The sequence below is a fragment of the Macaca thibetana genome, chromosome 19, assembly GCF_024542745.1.
Source record: "Macaca thibetana thibetana isolate TM-01 chromosome 19, ASM2454274v1, whole genome shotgun sequence".
Classification (NCBI taxonomy): domain Eukaryota; kingdom Metazoa; phylum Chordata; class Mammalia; order Primates; family Cercopithecidae; genus Macaca; species Macaca thibetana.
The window spans coordinates 16676944-16696868 of NC_065596.1; the positions used below are offsets into that span (position 1 = coordinate 16676944).

General features: G+C 53.4%; 1 protein-coding gene and 2 long non-coding RNA genes across 8 annotated transcripts in view; 2 read left to right on the top strand and 1 right to left on the bottom strand.

Moving 5' to 3' along the window:
- The window catches only part of ARHGEF18 (Rho/Rac guanine nucleotide exchange factor 18), a 129743-nt gene that overhangs the window by 5557 nt on the left and 104261 nt on the right, over positions 1 to 19925 (bottom strand). The window contains exons 16-23 of the mRNA XM_050771032.1: positions 18803 to 18920; positions 13273 to 13521; positions 10504 to 10580; positions 8247 to 8425; positions 6943 to 7034; positions 4572 to 4754; positions 2933 to 3070; positions 2195 to 2325 (exon numbers count right to left, since the gene is read on the bottom strand). Coding sequence (XP_050626989.1) covers positions 2195 to 2325; positions 2933 to 3070; positions 4572 to 4754; positions 6943 to 7034; positions 8247 to 8425; positions 10504 to 10580; positions 13273 to 13521; positions 18803 to 18920 — 1167 coding nt within the window. The remainder of the gene's footprint in view (positions 1 to 2194; positions 2326 to 2932; positions 3071 to 4571; positions 4755 to 6942; positions 7035 to 8246; positions 8426 to 10503; positions 10581 to 13272; positions 13522 to 18802; positions 18921 to 19925) is intronic.
- LOC126942915 (uncharacterized) lies at positions 13782 to 16111 on the top strand. Of its 5 annotated transcripts, XR_007721642.1 has the most exons (5): positions 13782 to 13860; positions 13902 to 14102; positions 14214 to 14291; positions 15548 to 15629; positions 16020 to 16111. It is a non-coding gene; the product is annotated as an uncharacterized LOC126942915 (long non-coding RNA). The 5 variants fall into 5 exon arrangements; XR_007721639.1 differs by having other exon boundaries at positions 13833 to 14102; XR_007721643.1 differs by having other exon boundaries at positions 13833 to 14102; positions 14214 to 14254.
- LOC126942924 (uncharacterized) lies at positions 14661 to 15118 on the top strand. 2 transcript variants are annotated; one of them, XR_007721652.1, is made up of 3 exons: positions 14661 to 14685; positions 14924 to 15001; positions 15080 to 15118. It is a non-coding gene; the product is annotated as an uncharacterized LOC126942924 (long non-coding RNA). The 2 variants fall into 2 exon arrangements; XR_007721653.1 differs by lacking the exon at positions 14661 to 14685 and adding an exon at positions 14780 to 14804.

Consider the following 19925-nt stretch of genomic DNA (forward strand, 5'->3'; position numbering starts at 1 on the left):
GGACACCGTCAAACCACAGAGAACGCTCAAGACCCATCCGACTAGACCCAAGCCTGCTGCTGCTGCTTTTTTTTTTTTTTTTTTTTGAGACGGAGTTCTGCTCTTGTTGCTCCAGCTGGAGTGCAATGGCCCGATCTCGGCTCACTGCACCCTCCTGCTGCTGGGTTCAAGTGATTCTCCTGCCTCAGCCTGCCAAGTAATTGGGATTATAGGCGCGCGCCTTCACGCCTGGCTAATTTTGTGTTTTTAGTAGAAACGGAGTTTCACCATGTTGGCCAGGCTGGTCTCAAACTCCTGACCTCAGGTGATCTGCCCGCCTCGGCCTCCCAAAGTGCTGGGATTACAGGCGTGAGCCACCATGCCCCGCTTCGGGTTTTTTTTTTTTTTTTTTTTTTTTTTGAGGCAGGGTCTAACTCTAGAGTGTAGTGGCCTGATCCTTCTACCTCAGTCCTAAGTGGCTGGGACTACAGGTGTACACCACCCAGATCAGCTTTTTAAAATTTTTTTTTTGAGATGGAGTTTTGCTCGTTGCCCAGGCTGGAGTGCAATGGCACGATCTCAGCTCACTGCAACCACCACCTTCCTGGTTCAAGTGATTCTCCTGCCTCAGACTCCCAAATAGCTGGGATTGCTCGCATGCGCCACCACGCCCGGCTAATGTTGTATTTTTAGTAGAGGCAGGGTTTCACCATGTTGATCAGGCTAGTCTTGAATTTCTGACCTCAGGTGATCCACCTGCCTTGGCTTCCCACAGTGCTGGGATTACAGGCGTGAGCCAACACGCCCAGCAGCTACTTTTAACTTTTTTGAAACAAAGTCTTGCTCTGTCGCCCAGGCTAGAGTGCAGTGGCACAATCTCGGCTCACTGCAACCTCCACCTCCTAGGTTCAAGCGATTCTCCCACCTAAGCCTCCTGAGTAGCTGGGATTACAGGTGTCCACCACCACACCCAGCTAATTTTTGTATTTTTAGTAGAGACAGGGTTTCACCATGTTGGCCAGGCTGGTCTCAAACCCTGGACTCAAGTGATCTACCCGAGTCGGCCTTCTGAAGTGCTGGGATTATAGGCATGAACCACCACGCCCGGCCAAAGGATCAGCTATTTTAAAAATATTTTGTCGACATGGTCTTGCTCTGTTGCCCAGGCTGGTCTCAAACGCATGGCCTCAAGTGATCCTCCCAAGGCCAGGTATGACAGCCTTGCCTGTAATCCCAACACTTTGGGAGGTCAAGACAGGAGGATTGCTTGAGCTCAGGAGTTGGAAACCAGCCTGGGCAACATAGAGCCAATATCTACAAAAATTTAAAAAATTAGGCAGGTGTGGGGGCGCGCACCTGTGGTCCCAGCTACTTGGGAGGCTGAGGTGGGAGGATTGCTGGAGCCCAAGAGTTAGAGGTTGCATGAGCTGTGATCATGCTACTGCCCTCCGGCCTGGGTGACAGAGTGAGACCTTGTCTCCAAAAAAAAAAAAAAAAAAAGTGATCCTCCCATCCCGGTCTCCCAAAACACCGGGATTATGGGTGAGGCACTGCACCTGGCCCCTGCTTCTTATTGAAAATACATCCCTTAGTTTGGATAACAGGAAGGACCCAGGACCGGGACATGACTGGGAACACTGGCCCTGCCGGTCACCTGACTTGTGCAAATCTAGGTGTTTGGAAAACGAGGGGCTGGGGCCACCTGGGAGGTAGAGTGGGCTTGGCTATAAGGCCTGCGTGCCAGCTCTGGCCACAGCGGCAAGTCCAAGCCTCAGAGCTGACCAGAGGCAGCTGGCCTTGGCCTCTGACCCCTAACCCGGGCAGGGCCGAGTAGGCACCTGGCCTTCTGATTCAAAGGCAAAGGAACAGCCAGGGAGCTCTGGCATCTGGTAGGCGCCACCTCACCTGCCCTGGCTGAAACCTGGTGGTCCCTGTAGGGGGGTTTCTCGCCTGTTGATGAAGCCACGGTGAGTGCCCTGAGCCTGTCCCCTCCCCAGCCTTCCTCCTGGGGACCTCTTGCTTTTCCCGGGAGGCCGTAGGAAGAACGCAGCTGCCGGCGTGTTCATCTGGGCTGAGATACTGTTATTCACCACAAAACGAACCACGCTTGTCGATGCTGGTAAGACTAAAACTAGACAACCCCAGCAGAAGCCGCTCACACGCCTGAATCCTTACGACGACTCAGACTGTACCGAGCAAACGGATATCCACGTACCACCTGCGGCGATTCCTCGGAGCCCCCAGGAACGTCAGTGTGACCGAGCTTCAAGTCCGGGCTGTTTGGGGGGCCTCGCCAGTCTCGGGGCCTGGGGTCGGTGCTGCTGACTTTCTTCTTGAAACTGCCATCTGAGAACCCCAAGCCAGAGGCGTGAGGCTGCTGCCATCCCATGGGGAGGGGAAACCTTCCCAGTCCAACCCCAGCCCCTGCCCAGGTAGGAAACCCAGGCTGGGCCCGAACGGAGGCGTCTGCAGCACAGACACCTGCTGGGGGGAGGGGGCTGGTCCGGGTGCTGCTGTCACAACACAACCGACAATGTCTGCAGGGTTTCAGAAGGCTCCAGAAAACTGTCTGGGCGCGCTGGCTCACGCCTACGATCTCAGCACTTTGGGAGGCCGAGGCGGGTGGATCACCTGAAGTCAGGAGTTCGAGACCAGCCTGGCCAACATGGCGAAACCCTGTCTCTACTAAAAATACAAAAAGTAGCCGAGCGTGGTGGTGTGTGCTTGCTGTCCCAGCTACGTGGGAGGCTGAGGCGGGAGAATCACTTGAACCCGGGAGGTGGAGGTTGCAGAGAGCCGAGATTGCGCCACTGCACTCCAGCCTGGGCGACAGAGCAAGACCCTGTCTCAACAACAACAACAACAAAGAAGCTTCCAGAAAACCCCATACAAGCTAATGTGCGTCCTGAGGGGTGGCCCTGGGGGCGGGAGGGGCGATGGTCCCCACTCTTACTCTTGGTGGGGCTGTTTGTGCAGTCGTAGCCCCCGAAGGTCTCGGCCCTCCTGGGCGGGCCTGTGGAGCTACCTCCGTCTTCCGCCTGGCCGTTGGCGCTGCCCAGCCGCCTGCAGATCAGGCTCTGGATGCCCTCAACTGTGGAAGGAAGGGGACAGGAGGCACGGGTCGCCCTGCGGAAGTGTACGGGGGAATATGGAGTGCTGGGGCAGTGAGACCGGGGCGGATGGAGGGACTCGTTAGGGTGGTGATGGCCTGGCCCGCACTGTCTGCAATGGGATTTCAGCCCCACTGTCCCTGTGCACACCCCTACTTCAGGTATGGCCACCAGGACAGGCCAATCCGCATCTAAGTGAGAGGACAGGGCTGTAGGGCAGCCATGGGGAGGGCGGGTACAGGCTCCTGCCGCACCTTCCACCAGGCAACCCTGGGCCAGGGGCTGGAGAATGCTGGATGTGGCCCTGCCCAGGGCCAGCAGGACACACTTGGTGTGCACAGAGGTGGGGACAAGAACATTCCAGGCCAAGGTGCGGGATATGAGAGTGTCCCCGGGGACCAAGAACAACGGCCACTGGAGCCGGGTGGAAGGATGTCAGTGGGGCTGGAGGGGAAAGGCTGACCCCCGTCTCTGCCTTCTTACTCTGCGGAAAGGCTCTGGAAGGCAGGGGCTGTGTCGGCCTCCCTCACTGTTGAAAGAGCAGATTGGGGCAGGGCACGGCGGCTCACGCCTATAATCCCAGCACTTTGGGAGGCAGAGTGGGGTGGATCATCTGAGGTCAGGAGTTTAAGACCAGCCTGGCCAACATGGTGAAACCCCATCTCTACTAAAAATACAAAAATTAGCCAGGTGTGGTGGCAGGTGCCTGTAGTCCCAGCTACCCAGGAGGCTGAGGCAGGAGAATCGCTTGAACCCAGGAGGTGGAGGTTGCAGTGAGCCGAGATCATGCCACTGTACTCCAGCTTGGGTGACAGAACGAGACTCCATCTCAAGAAAAAAAAAGAAAAAAGAAAAAAAGAAAGAGCAGACTGGGCACTGACTGCCTGCCCAAGCGGCCAGCTCAGGGGCCTGGCGGCTGTGTTGGAGTGGCTATGTTGGAGTGGCTATGTTGGAGTGGCTGTGTTGGAGCGGCTGTGTTGGAGTGGCTGTGTTGGAGCGGCTGTGTTGGAGCGGCTGTGTTGGAGCGGCTGTGTTGGAGTGGCTGTGTTGGAGTGGCTGTGTTGGAGCTGTGCTTGGGGAACCCCTGAGGGAGCATGCGTGTGTTTTTCTGGGGATATCACCAGAGACCCACCTCCCAGGAAGAAGAGGAACCTCTGATGGGTAGGGAACCAGTGTCAGTCAACTTCAGATCCTCCCCAGCCCAGCTTAGCGCTCCACATGCAGGGAGCATCAGAGCGGTTGTTGAATGGGGGGGGAAGTGCTTTACGTCTGCAAGGAGGGGCTGGCCCAGATTGTGTCTAAGGCCCTTCTGGCTCTAGCAGGCACCAGTCGGGGGGTCAGTGCTGCTCCTGGGCCCCCCCAGATAGAAGCCTGTCCTGGACAGAGTGCCGTGTTGGCCACACTGAGCCGTGAGCCTGTCCTGGGCTCCCCTGAGCCCACCCAGGCAGGACTACACCCTTGAGGTGTGGGCAGCCAACTTACTCTCGCTCATGGCTGACTTGAGAATCAGCTCCCCCTGCAGGGTCTCGGATGGGTCCCCTCCACGGAATAGGCCTCGGGGCTGGGGCAGGTCTTCCAGGCCGCTCATCTCTGCCATCTCCAGGTAGATCTGCTGCTTCTCTAGGAGGCTCTGTGCAATCAGCTGGTCTTTCATGCTTAACCGCTCTGCAGAGTGATGGTGGAGGTGGCAGTCAGCCTGGTCGGCCTTTCCTGGAATCGTCTGAGCCCCAGGGACTGGCCTAAGGATGAGGACCCCCGCTGCCCCTGCCCTGAGATAGGCTGCCCCCTGCGTCCTGCATTCCTGGGAGGTGGGGGAGGGCACGGCCTTGTCCTCTGATTATTTTCCCCCTCGTTATAAAAATCAGGTTAGCTGTGGTGGCTCAGGCCTGCAATCCCAGCACTTAGGGAGGCCAAGGTAGGAGGATTCCTGCAGCCTGGAGTTTGAGACCAGCCTGGGCAACATAATGAGACTCTGTCTCTAGAAAGAAATAAAACATTAGCTGGTTGTGGTGGTGCATGTCTGGGAAACGAGGCAGGAGGATCGCTTGAGCCCAGGAGTTCAAGGCTGCAGTGAGCTATGACTGCACTACTGTACTCCAGCCTGGCCAACAAAGCGAGACCCTGTCTCTAAAAGAAAGAAAATCAAACACAGTAGGGTGTGAGTGAGGATTGTATCAGGCCTGTTTATTAGTCTGGGACCAACTTAAAGCCTTAGAAAACTGAGTTTTCCTTCCTCCCTTTCTTTCTTTCCTTATTTTTTGGAGGAGGAGTCTCGCTCTGTTGCCCAGGCTGGAATGCAGTAGCACGATCTTGGCTCACTGCAACCTCCACCTCCCGGATTCAAGTGATTCTCCTGCCTCAGCCTCCCGAGTAGCTGGGACTACAGGCATGCACCACCATGCCTGGCTAATTTTTTGTATTTTTAGTAGAAATGGGGTTCACCATCTTGACCAGGCTGGTTTCAAACGCCTGACCTCAGGTGATCCACTCGCTTCGGCCTCCCAAAGTGCTGGGATTACAGGCATGAGCCACCGCACCCAGCCTAATATTTAAATTTTTTGTAGAGACGGGGTTTCGCCATGCTGTCCAGGCTGGTCTCAAACTCCTGGCTTCCAGTGATCCATTTGCTTCAGCCTCGCAAAATGCTGGGATTACAGGTATGAGCCACCATAGCAGGCCACTTACTATTTTAGTATTATCCAATTTAAAAATGAATAATACAGAGCCGGGCACACTGGCTCATGCCTGTAATCCCAGCACTTTGGGAGGCCGAGGCAGGCAGATCACGAGGTCAAGAGATCAAGACCATCCTGGCCAACATGGTGAAACCCTAAAAACTCTAAAATTCTCTACTAAAAACACAAAAATTAGCGGGGCGTGGTGGCGTGCACCTGTAGTCCCAGCTACTCGGGAGGCTGAGGCAGGAGAATCCCTTGGACCCGGGAGGCGGAGCTTGCAGTGAGCTGAGATCGCGCCACCGCACTGCAGCCTGGTGACAGAGCGAGACTCCGTCTCAAAAAAAAAAAAAAAAAAATACAGACAGTGAAAGGGAAGAAGGGAGCTTGCTATAGGCTACAGGGTACCAGGAACTGTTCTTGACAACGTGCTCACTGAACGCAGACGAACCTTGACAACATCACACCCAGTGAGAGAAGTCAGACCCAAAAGGTCGCACAGTGTGTGACTCCATTTATGTGGAATATCCAGGACAGGCCAATCCACAGGGACAGGAAGTAGATTCCTGTTGTCAGGGTTGGGGCACGGGGTGGGGAGTGACTGTTAAGGAGGAAGGGGCTTCTTTCTTGGGTGGTGGAATGTTCTAAAGTTAACGTGATTTTGGCTGCATAATTGGAAATGCACTAAAATGCCACCGAACCCAACGCTTGGGAGGGTGAGTGGCGTGGTGTGTGAATTACATCTCAATAACGTAATTAAACAAACAGGGAGGAGGAAGCTCTGGAAGGAGGCTGTGGGGGCCCTGTGCTATTCCTTCGTAGGGGACTGGGATGCCCTGTCGAGCTCCTGGCTGCACGAGGACAGGGTGGTGGCGGCGTTTTGTGGCTGTGTGATCGGCTCTGGAAGGGGCTTAGGGCTCCTGAGCTCTCCTCCCTCCCTCTCCTACGTACCCCGCAGGGCTAAGTGACCTCTGGAGATCGCTATGTCATGGCACAGCCCGGTTCTAATGCTTCACAGAGCTGCAGGACACGGCACAGCCCACAGGAAAACACTGGGTCACTTTGGGGGTTTCACACGGGTCACTGGGGGGGCAGTTTGCCCTCTGTGGCCAACCCTGATGGGGGGGCCCAGGGCTCACCACACACGGGGTGTGCCCAAAACGCCGTCTCCCCCTCACCTTGAAAGTCCCGGAGTCTTGTGGCGCGGGCCTCGACCACCTTCCTTTCCTCTTCGGGCAGGCTGAAGGGCCCCTGCTCCTCGTCAGGGCAGCTGCAGGGAGAGGAGTCAGGAGGGTAACTGTGCCTCCCAGGCAGGCCGGGCTCCCGCACAGACGCTGGTTCTACAGAACCAGCCGCCACGACCGTCTCTGACTGTGGGAGTGATTTAGCTTGTTCATGGTGCAGGAGGATGAGGAGGGGAAGAGAGAGAGCCACTGACACTCATCCGGCCCCAAAGCACCAGGGCATAACCAGGAAGAGACTTTACGTGCCTGTCTGTGACTTGGAGGAGGAGTCCAGGGGACGGCAGGCTTGCAAGGGATCTGCCAGGTGCAGATGGGTGGCTGCAAGCCCCACAGAGCTACAGCGACTGTGGATGGGGGAGTCTGAACCAGGCTAAGGCACCAGGAAGCCTCCAGGAATCAATAGAGGGAGTGGCCGGGCATGGTGGCTCATGCCTGTAATCCCAACACTTTGGGAGGCCAAGGAAGGAGGATGGCTTGAGGCCAGGAGTTCAAGACCAGCCACAGTGGCAACACAGAGAGGCCCCATCTCTACAAAAATCAAAAATCTAGCTGGGTGTGGTGGTGTGTGCCCATAGTTCCAGCTACTTGGGAGGCTGAGGGGGAGGATGGCTTGAGCCCAGGAGTTTGGGATGCAGGAAGCTATGACTGTGCCAGTGCACTCCAGCCTGGGTGACAGAGCAAGAGCCCGACTCTTAAAAACAAAACAAAACAAAACAAAATAGGCTGGGTGCAGTGGCTCATGCCTGTAATCCCAGCTACTTGGGAGGCTGAGGCAGGAGAATCGCTTGAACCTGGGAGGCGGAGGCTGCTGTGAGCCGAGATTGCACCACTGCACTTCAGCCTGGGGGACAGAGCGAGACTGTCTCAAAAAAAAAAAAAAAGAGAGAGAAAGGGGAAGCCAGCTGGTCCCGGGCCCTGAGGGGTGCTCGGCCCAAGGAGGAAGGACAAGATACCATGCCCTGCTCCAACAACTCTGGCCCTAGAATGCAAACAGCCCGCCATGTCAGGTGCAGTGGCCCACGAATGCAGAAAGACCCAGGTTACAGCTGCCTTTCCAGGCCCGTTAGCCTCAACATCCAACAGGCTGAGTCATCAGAAGGAGCTGGCATAGCATCATGGGTCCCAAGGTGGGATGAACGAATTCAAGGTCACAGCCAATGGCCAACCATCAAAGCCAAGGGTGGACCAGTCAGCGGAAGGAATACAGGGAGTGGGGAGATCCTCCAGGCCCTCCTCACCTCTCCACAGCCCTTCGGATGTGGGCCATCCAGGTGTTCCTGTCCTCTTTGGAGCTCGTGTAGATTTCATACATCTCTGGCCCTTGCAAGGAAGCGCTGATCAGAAACATCGCTTTCTCCTCGTTGGCCACTTCCCTCACGATGAGCTTTTGTAACGAGATGACGGGTGGCTTTGAGTCCTGCATGGGTAAAGGGCATTGGAGAGGTCACCTTTTACCCCACCGCACCCAAACAGCAGCGAGGTCAAGGGCCTGGTAAGGGGAACGAAGAGTGGGGGTCACGCTCCTCGTTTATTTTCAAACAATTCAAAGCAGAAATATTTTGCCATCTGGGGGACAAAAGACGCTATTGCAATGAAATCCTAGAATCCTTTTTTTTTTTTTTTTTTTTTTTAACTATCTTGGAGGCCAGGTCTTGCTCTGTAACCCAGGCTGGAGTACAGTGGTGCAATCACTGCTCCCTGCAGCCTTGACCTCCTGGGCTCAAGTGATCCTCCCACCTCAGCCTCCTGAGTAGCTGGGATTATAGGCATGTGCCGCCAGGCTCAGGTAATTTTTGTATTTTTTGTAGAGATGGGATCTCACTATGTTGCCCAGGCTGGTCTTGAACTCCTAAGCTCAAGTGATCCTCCTACCTCGGCCTTCCAAAGTGCTCAGATTACAGGAGTGAGCCATCTTGCCCCTTAGTATCCCGATAGTGTGTCAATTTCATCAGCTTAAAAATTTGTTTAAAACTAGCAATGCACATACACACTACAAAGCTCAAAAGATACAACAGTGTGTAGTATAAAACAACAAATAAGCCTCTGTCTTGTGCCTCAGGCCACCCAGTCTGTCACGCATCCTTCAAGAGACAATGCTTCCACAGACCAGCAAAATGCACATTTTAACTGGTTAGAGTAGGCTACACTGTGTTCTCCACAAATCCATATGAGGTCCTGACCCCCAGTACCTCAGAATGTGGCTGTCTTTGGAGATGAGGCCTTTAAAGAGGAGATTAAGGTCTGGGCGCGGTGGCTCACTCCTGTAATCCCAGCACTTTGGGAGGCTGAGGCGGGTGGATCACTTAAGGTCAGGAGTTCGAGACCAGCCTGGCCAACATGGTGAAACCCTGTCTCTACTAAAAATATAAAAAGTAGCCGGGCGTGGTGGCGGGCGCCTGTAATCCCAGCTACTCAGGAGGCTGAGGCAGGAGAATCACTTGAACTCAGGAGGTGAAGGTTGCAATGAGTCGAGATTGTGCCACTGCACTCCAGCCTGGGTGACAGAGTGAGACTGTCTCAAAAAAAAAAAAAAAAAAAAAAAAAAGAGAGAGAGATGATTATGGCAAAATGAGGTCATATGGGTGGGCCCAAATCCAACCTGACTGGCATCCTTCTAACAAGAGGAGATGAGCACAGAGACACACACAGAGGGATGGCCACGCGAGGACACAGAGAACAGACGAGCAGATGGCTGTCTACAAGCCAAGGGGCCTCAGAAGAAACCAACCCTGCCGACACCTTGATCTTGGACTTTCAGCCTGCAGAAACGGGAGACGATAAATTTATGTGGTCCAAACCACCCAGTCCGTGGTACTTTGTTTACAGCAGCCGCAGCAAACAAATACACTGGTTAACAACACACCAGCAGCTGGGCGCAGCGGCTCACGACTGTAATCCCATCACTTTGGGAAGCCAAGGTAGGAGGATCACTTGAGGTTAGGAGTTGGAGACCAGCCTGGCCAACATGGTGAAACCCCGCCTCTACTAAAAATACAAAAAATTAGCCAGGCGTGGTGGCGGGAGCCTGTAGTCCCACCTACGTGGGCCTGGGAAACTCACAGGGGCACCTTCCATGGGCAGTTTCAGCCAACCTCCCAACAAGGTCCCAGCAAGCAGGGCCCTTTGTCTGTTTTTTTGTTTTGTTTTTTTGTGTTTTTTTGTTTTGAGATAGAGTCTCACTCTGTTGCCCAGGCTGTAGAGCAGTGACACAATCTTGCTGGAGTGCAGTGGCACAATCTCAGCAACCTTCGCCTCCTGGGTTCAGGTGATTATCCTGCCTCAGCCTCCTGAGTAGCTGGGACTACAGACATGGGCCACCATGCCTGGCTAATTTTTGTATTTTTAGGAGAGGTGAGGTTTCACCATGTTGGTCAGGCTGGACTTGAGCTCCTGAGTTCCAGTGATCCGCCCACCTCGGCCTCCCAAAGTGCTGGGATTATAGGTGTGAGCCACTGCACCCGGCCGACCCTTTGTCTGAAGAGACAGGATACATACCACAGAAGCAAAGACGTATTTCTGATCTTTTTCTTGTAGCAGCAAAAGTACGTCGGTCAGCAGGACGGCCAGGACATCTGGGAAAATAGTATGGAAGGAGGCATCTTAAAAGTCCCATGGCCAGCAGGTCTTGCTGGGCACCCCCGTGGATGCCACCTCCCAGAAAGGTGTAAGCAGCGTGATGCTTCTGCCTGGGCCTAGAAGTTTCCTTTCTGCCTTGCCTGCATGCCCCCACCAACGCCTTTCCAGGTCTCAACCTTCAGCACCAATGAGCAGCTGGAGCCTCCTCTAAGTCCCTTCCGTGTGCAGAGCTCCAACCAGGGCTCCTGCCCATGTCAGGCCACTGGGCCCCACAGTTCTCTTTGCTGTAACAACATCTGCTGGATCTGACCTTCGAGGGTCTGATATGGTTTGGCCGCGTCCCCATCCACATCTCATCTTGAATTCCCACGTGCTGTAAGAGGGACCCAGTGGGAGGTAACTGAATCATGGGGGCAGATCTTTTCCGTGCTGTTCTCGTGATAGCGAATGAGTCTCATAAGATCTGACGGTTTTATAAGGGGGAGTTTCCCTGCACAAGCTCCCTCTCTCTTTGCCTGCTGCCATCCATGTAAGATGTGATTTGCTCCTCCTGCCTTCTGCCATGATTGTGAGGCCTTCCCCACCAGGTGGAACTGTAAGTCTATTAAACCTCTTTCTTTGGTAAGTTGCCCAGTCTCGGGTATGTCTTTATTAGCAGCGTGAACACGGACTAATACAGCATCTCTCCCTCTGACTTCTCAGATGTGAATGGAGCTCTCTGTTCTCCCTGCTCCTGGGTCACCAGGACCCGAGCCACTGCAGTGATGCAGGCCAGGGGTGGTCTCAGTCCCCTCGTGCCCCAGTCCCCCTCGCTGCCTTGTCCCTGTATGAACGTCTCGTGCTGTAAGGCTTTCTGCACATAGATGCAAATCAAGAGCTGCGTTCAAGGGCAACACCACTTTTGGGGAGCTGCTTCTAACGCCCCTGTCTAAGTCAGATACGCTTTCGCTAATTCTCTCGTATTGCAGTCTGCTGGCTTCCTTAAAGCATTTGCTGGACTTATAACTAGTTTTTCTGTTTGTTTGCTTGTTTCTCTCTTTCAGCCCGAGGGACTGATGCCCTAAAAGCCTGGGCACCAGGTCTTGCCCGGTGGGGTGTATTCCTACCATCCAACTTGGCACCTGGCAGGCAGAAGGCGCTAAACCTGTCTGCCAAATACATGCCTACTCAAATGATGAGTGGGCAAATGCTGTCATTTGGCCACTTCAATGACTCACTCAAGATCCTTAAAGATGCTGATGCAAATAGATAGCTTGGGATGTTTCTAGAGGCTCCAAAAATGAAGAGGAAACCCAGGGATGAATCCTGAGTACTCTCTGGTCTGAACTGCAACATGGGTCTCGAAAGCAGGGCTCGGAGCACACCCTGGGCAGCGAGTGGGATGCCTGGGGACACTGACCAGCAGTCCTGGGGGTATTCTCTATCCATATGGGGGCCTCTCAGTGGCTGGGCCCACGGCAGGCTGGCCCATGACTGCCCAGATGGGCAGCTGAGCGTGTTTGGAATTCTGGACCTGGGGTGTCACGATGTGTCACCAATGCCCTGGGTTTCCACTTGGGAGTCAACGACTCAGCATGGCCTCCTGGTTTGTACTGCATCCTTCCAAAGACCAGAGGAGGAGGACGGTGATACAACCACCTCTTTTATGCTACACCCCAGCTGCCTTGCTCATCCTGACTCAGCTCATAACCTCCCTTCAGCCATGAAGTAGCCAGACTTCAGTGGTTCTGTGTCAGTTGACACCCAGCAAACCAAGATGGTGCCCACGGATGTAAGAGGGCACCCACTGATCCGAGATGATGCCACCACTCCTAAGACCATGCCACCAGTCCGAGATGGCACCGACCAATCAAAGATGGTGCCATCACTCCCAAGACCATGTCACTGATCTGAGATGGCACCCACCAATCAAAATGGTGCCCACTGATCCAAGAGGGAGCCCACTGATCAAGATGATGACACGATTCCAAGATGGTGCCCATTGATCCAAGATGGTATTCACTGATCCAGGATGATGTCATTACTTCCAAGACTATGCCACCAATCCAAGATGGCACCCCCCAAGATGGCACCCACTGATCCAAGATAGTGCCATCATTCCCAAGACCGTGCCACCAATCCAAGATGGCACCCACCAACCCAAATGGTGCCCACTGATTCAACAGGGCACCCACCAAGATGGTGCCACTGATCCAAGATGGTACTACCATTCCCAAGACCGTACGACCAATCCAAGATGGCACCCATCACTCTAAGAGGGTGCCCACAACTCCCAAGATAGTGCCACTGATCCAAGATGGCACCCACCAATCCAATATGGTGCCACCACTCCAAGATGGTGCTGCTAATCCAATATGGCACCCACCAATCCAAGATGATGTCTACTGATCCAACATGGCACCCACAACTCCCAAGATGGTGCTACCAACCCAAGACAGCACCCACCAACCAATTTAGTGCCACCAATCCAACATGGCACCCACCAATAAAAAATGGCAACCAACACTCCAAAACGGTACCCACTGATAACAGGATAGTGCCACCAATCAAGACAGTACCCACCACTTTGAGACGGTGACCACCTCTCCAAGATGGTACCCACTGATACAAGATGGTGCCACTAATCTAAGACAGTGCCCACTGATCCAAGATGGCACCCACTAGAGGTGGCCAGGGGCAGGCTTTTACCTTTCAAGCGCCCTGATGTGGTCTTCCAGCAGAGCATGCCCTCCAGGTGAAGCTGCCGCTGAAGCATGTCTTCCTTGCGGAAGGTGAGCCCGTTCTTGAGTTTGCCGGAGGACTTCAGGTCCATCTTCCCTGCGATCTCCCTGAGGCGCTGGCCCTTCTCAAACTCGCTGACTTTGGCGTCCACTTGTGAGATGATATCTTTAATGAGGTTCAGGGCCTGGGTCAGGTCTTCGTAGTCCTCAGTGCCAGCTGCCACACATAGCAGAGTTAGCGTCTTTCTTTTCCACTTTAACACAACAGAAGTGGACACACTCACTATGTATGGGCGCGTGGGATCTATGAGGTGTGTGGACACAGTATGTATGGGTGTGTGGGATCTATGAGGCGTGTAGACACAGTATGTATGGGTGTGTGGGATCTATGAGGCGTGTGGACACAGTATGTATGGGTGTGTGGGATCTATGAGGCGTGTGGACACAGTATGTATGGGTGTGTGGGATCTTGAGGTGTGTGGACACAGTATGTATGGGCGCGTGGGATCTATGAGGAGTGTCGACACAGTATGTATGGGTGTGTGGGATCTATGAGGTGTGTGGACACAGTATGTATGGGTGTGTGGGATCTATGAGGCGTGTGGACACAGTATGTATGGGTGTGTGGGATCTATGAGGCGTGTGGACACAGTATGTATGGGCGCGTGGGATCTATGAGGAGTGTGGACACAGTATGTATGGGTGTGTGCGATCTATGAGGTGTGTGGACACAGTATGGGTGTGTGGGATCTATGAGGTGTGTGGACACAGTATGTATGGGTGTGTGGGATCTATGAGGTGTGTGGACACAGTATGGGTGTGTGGGATCTATGAGGTGTGTGGACACAGTATGGGTGTGTGGGACCTATGAGGTGTGTGGACACAGTATGGGTGTGTGGGATCTATGAGGTGTGTGGACACAGTATGTATGGGTGTGTGGGATCTATGAGGTGTGTGGACACAGTATGGGTGTGTGGGATCTATGAGGTGTGTGGACACAGTATGGGTGTGTGGGACCTATGAGGTGTGTGGACACAGTATGGGTGTGTGGGATCTATGAGGTGTGTGGACACAGTATGTATGGGCGCGTGGGATCTCTGAGGAGTGTGGACACAGTATGTATGGGTGTGTGGGATCTATGAGGCGTGTGGACACAGTATGTATGGGCGCGTGGGATCTATGAGGAGTGTGGACACAGTATGTATGGGTGTGTGCGATCTATGAGGTGTGTGGACACAGTATGGGTGTGTGGGATCTATGAGGTGTGTGGTCACAGTATGTATGGGTGTGTGGTATCTATGAGGTGTGTGGACACAGTATGGGTGTGTGGGATCTATGAGGTGTGTGGTCACAGTATGTATGGGTGTGTGGGATCTATGAGGTGTGTGGACACAGTATGGGTGTGTGGGATCTATGAGGTGTGTGGACACAGGATGTATGGGTGTGTGGGATCTATGAGGCGTGTGGACACAGGATGTATGGGTGTGTGGGATCTATGAGGTGTGTGGACACAGGATGTATGGGAGTGTGGGATCTATGAGGCGTGTGGACACAGTATGGGCGTGTGGGATCTATGAGGTGTGTGGACACAGGATGTATGGGAGTGTGGGATCTATGAGGAGTGTGGACACAGTATGTATGGGTGTGTGGGATCTATGAGGAGTGTGGACACAGTATGGGAGTGTGGGATCTATGAGGTTTGTGGACACAGTATGGGTGTGTGGGATCTATGAGGAGTGTGGACACAGGATGTATGGGAGTGTGGGATCTATGAGGCGTGTGGACACAGTATGGGTGTGTGGGATCTATGAGGAGTGTGGACACAGGATGTATGGGAGTGTGGGATCTATGAGGCGTGTGGACACAGTATGGGTGTGTGGGATCTATGAGGTGTGTGGACACAGTATGTATGGGTGTGTGGGATCTGTGAGGTGTGTGGACACAGGATGTATGGGAGTGTGGGATCTATGAGGTGTGTGGACACAGGATGTATGGGTGTGTGGGATCTATGAGGAGTGTGGACACAGTATGGGTGTGTGGGATCTATGAGGAGTGTGGACACAGTATGGGTGTGTGGGATCTATGAGGCGTGTGGACACAGTATGTATGGGTGTTTGGGATCTATGAGGTGTGTGGTCACAGTATGTATGGGTGTGTGGGATCTATGAGGTGTGTGGACACAGTATGGGCGTGTGGGATCTATGAGGCGTGTGGACACAGTATGGGTGTGTGGGATCTATGAGGTGTGTGGACACAGTATGTATGGGTGTGTGGGATCTATGAGGAGTGTGGACACAGTATGTATGGGTGTGTGGGATCTATGAGGTGTATGGACACAGGATGTATGGGAGTGTGGGATCTATGAGGTGTGTGGACACAGTATGTATGGGTGTGTGGGATCTATGAGGTGTGTGGACACAGGATGTATGGGTGTGTGGGATCTATGAGGTGTGTGGACACAGTATGGGCGTGTGGGATCTATGAGGAGTGTGGACACAGTATGGGTGTGTGGGATCTATGAGGTGTGTGGACACAGTATGGGCGTGTGGGATCTATAAGGAGTGTGGACACAGTATGGGTGTGTGGGATCTATGAGGCGTGTGGACACAGTATGTATGGGTGTGTGGGGTCTATGAGGTGTGTGGTCACAGTATGTATGGGTGTGTGGGATCTATGAGGTGTGTGGACACAGTATGGGCGTGTGGGATCTATGAGGAGTGTGGACACAGTATGTATGGGTGTGTGGGATCTATGAGGAGTGTGGACACAGTATGTATGGGCGTGTGGGATCTATGAGGAGTGTGGACACAGTATGGGTGTGTGGGATCTATGAGGAGTGTGGACACAGTATGGGCGTGTGGGATCTATGAGGAGTGTGGACACAGTATGTATGGGTGTGTGGGATCTATGAGGTGTGTGGACACAGTATGGGTGTGTGGGATCTATGAGGCGTGTGGACACAGTATGTATGGGCGTGTGGGATCTATGAGGAGTGTGGACACAGTATGGGTGTGTGGGATCTATGAGGTATGTGGACACAGTATGTATGAGCGTGTGGGATCTATGAGGTGTGTGGACTCACTATGTATGGGCGTGTGGAATCTATGAGGTGTGTTCTCCAAGGCCACCACTCAGAAGACCCTCAAGATCACTTCCCAGCTGTAATCTCCCGAGATGCAAATACTTCTCCAAAATAAATGCAACACCTCAGAGTTTAGTTTTCTGGTTTTGGCGGAGGGGAGGGGGACGGAGTCTGGCTCTGTCATCCGGGCTGGAGTACAATCTCAGCTCACTGCAACCTGTCTCCCAGGTTCAAGCAATTCTCCTGCCTCAGTCTGCCGAGTAGTTGGGATTACAGGCACCCGTCACCACGCCCAACTCCTTTTTTTTTTTGGTATTTTTAGTAGAGACAGGGTTTCACTGTGTTGGCCAGGCTGGTCTCAAACTCGTGACCTCAAGTGATCTGCCTGCCTCAGCCTCCCAAAGTGCTGGGATTACAGGCATGAGCCACCATGCCTGGCTCAGAGTTTCGTTTTTATCCAGGTATAGCCTCTATCAAATGCAGAAGCTAAGGTGCAATTCAAGTGGCAAAACTGCCACGACTAGCTCTGCCATCTACTGCTTGGTAAACACACTCTCCTCTGTCCCAATCCCTTCATAAAAGACTCCCAGCTGGGCGTGGTGACTCACACCTGTAATCCCAGCACTCTGGGAGGCTGAGGCGGGCGGATCACCTGAGGTCGGGAGTTCAAGACCAGCCTGACCAACATGGAGAAACCTCGTTTCTACTAAAAAATACAAAAATTAGCCAGGCGTGGTGGCGCATGCCTGTAATCCCAGCTACTCGGGAGGCTGAGTCAGGAGAACCACTTGGACCCGGGAGGTGGAGGTTGTGGTGAGCCGAGATTGTGCCACTGCACTCCAGCCTGGGCAATAAGAGTGAAATTCCGTCTTAAAATAAATAAATTAATTAATTCATTAATTAAAAAAAATGAAAAGACTCCCTCCACCTCCTGTTGTGACTGGGATCTGGCTCCTCCCACTCCAAGGATGTAGCTTTTACAGCAGGGAAGCTTGTTCATCCTCTCATGGCCTGAATTCACTGGTGAAGGGAGAGCTATGGTCAGCATGGCCCTGGCTCCCAGAACTCCTGGCTGGACTGCCCGCCCTTCTCTGCCTCCCTGGCTCCACACACATTCCTTGCTTAGCCCTGGGCATGTGACACAGGGGCCATGTCTGGGTCTGTCTGAACCACCACGGCACCATCTCCATCCATTCATCCTTTCCACAGACACTGACACTGAGGGCCTGCACTGGCCCAGCCTGTGCTAGGGGCTGGGGGAAACAGTTGGCAAATAAAACCTGGCTCTTGCTTTCATGGTATTGACCACCCCATCTTTCTTGCATCAAAAACCCCAGGCCAGGCCAGGCTGGGTGCGGTACGGTGGCTCACACCTGTAATCCCAGCACTTTGGGAGGCCAAGGTGGGCAGATCATTTGAGGTCAGAAGTTCAAGACCAGCCTGACAAACATGGTGAATCCCCATCTCTACTACAAATACCAAAATTAGCTAGATGTGGTGGCGGGCGCCTGTAACCCCAGCTACTCAGGAGGCTGAGGCAGGAGAATCACTTGAACCTGGGAAGTGGAGATGGCAGTGAGCCGAGATGGTGCCACTGCACTCCAGCCTGGGGGACAGAGTGAGACTCTGTCTCAAAACAAAACAAAACCCAGGCCAGATGTGATGGCTCATGTCTGTAATCCCAGCACTTTGGAGAGACCGAGGCGGGAGGTCCACTTGAACCCAGCAGTTCCAGAACAGCCCGGGCAACACAGCGAGACCCCATCTCTAAAAAAAAAAAAAAAAAAAAAAAAAAATTTTTTTTTTAAATTAACTGGGTGTAGTGCCATGTACCTGTAGTCCCAGGTGCTTGGGAGGCTGAGGTAGGAGGATCACTTGAGCCCCGGAGTTGGAGGCTATAATGAACTATGATTTCACCACTACACTCCAGCCTGGGCAACAGAGTGAGACTTTGTCTCTTTAAAAACAGAAAAAAAAGGCCAGGCGCGGTGGCTCAAGCCTGTAATCCCAGCACTTTGGGAGGCCAAGACAGGCGGATCATGAGGTCAGGAAATCGAGACCATCCTGGCTAACGTGGTAAAACCCCATCTCTACTAAAAATAAAAAAAACTAGCCGGGCGCGGTGGCGGGCGCCTGTAGTCCCAGCTACTCGGGAGGCTGAGGCAGGAGAATGGCGTAAACCTGGGAGGCGGAGCTTGCAGTGAGCTGAGATCTGGCCGCTGTACTCCAGCCTGGGCGACAGAGCGAGACTCTGTCTCAAAAAAAAAAAAAAGAAAAAAAAAAGGAACCCCAGCACCCAGCAAAGTGGATTCCCAAGGGAATTTATCCAGTCCGCTGCTAAATAGGGAGTGGGTGCTCAGTGAGAGCCCCATGCTGCAGCAGCACGGGCGGGCGGGGCAGTGGGGAGAAGGCCTACCTTCCGTGTTCTGGATGATGCGCTCCACCAGCACTGGGTATTTGGTTATGCGCTGTGTAACCAGGAGAATGCACTCCTGCACACCAAGCCGCCGCACGATGGAGAAGTTGCCGATTTTCTAGGAAACAGACAGCAAGATCCCACATTAACATCTCGGAAACGGACAGCAAGGGCCCGTATTAACATCTCGGAAACGGACAGCCAGATCCCACATTAACATCTTGGAAACGGACAGCAAGGGCCCGCATTAACATCTCGGAAATGGAAAGCCAGATCCTACATTAACATCTCGGAAACGGACAGCAAGGGCACGCATTAACATCTCGGAAACGGAAAGCCAGATCCTACATTAACATCTCGGACACGGACAGCAAGGGCACGCATTAACATCTCGGAAACGGACAGCCAGATCCTACATTAACATCTCGGAAACGGACAGCCAGATCCCGCATTAACATCTCGGAAACGGACAGCAAGGGCCCGCATTAACGAAACAGACAGCCAGATCCTGCATTAACATCTCGGAAATGGACAGCCAGATCCCGCATTAACATCTTGGAAACGGACAGCAAGGGCCCGCATTAACATCTCGGAAACGGAAAGCCGGATCCTACATTAACATCTCGGAAACGGACAGCAAGGGCCCGCATTAACATCTCGGAAACGGACAGCCAGATCCTATATTAACATCTCGGAAACCGACAGCCAGATCCCGCATTAACATCTTGGAAATGGACAGCAAGGGCCCTTGTTAACATCTCGGAAATGGAAAGCCAGATCCCGCATAAACATCTCGGAAACGGACAGCAAGGGCCCTTATTAACATCTCGGAAATGGAAAGCCAAATCCTGCATTAACATCTCAGAAATGGACAGCCAGAGCCCGCATTAACAACTCGGAAACGGACAGCCGGATCCCGCATTAACATCTCGGAAACGGAAAGCCGGATCCCACATTAACATCTCGGAAATGGACAGCCAGATCCCGCATTAACATCTCGGAAACGGGCAGCCAGAGCCCACATTAACATCTCGGAAACGGACAGCCAGATCCCGCATTAACATCTCGGAAACGGACAGCCAGATCCCGCATTAGCGTCTCGGAAATGGAAAGCCGGATACCA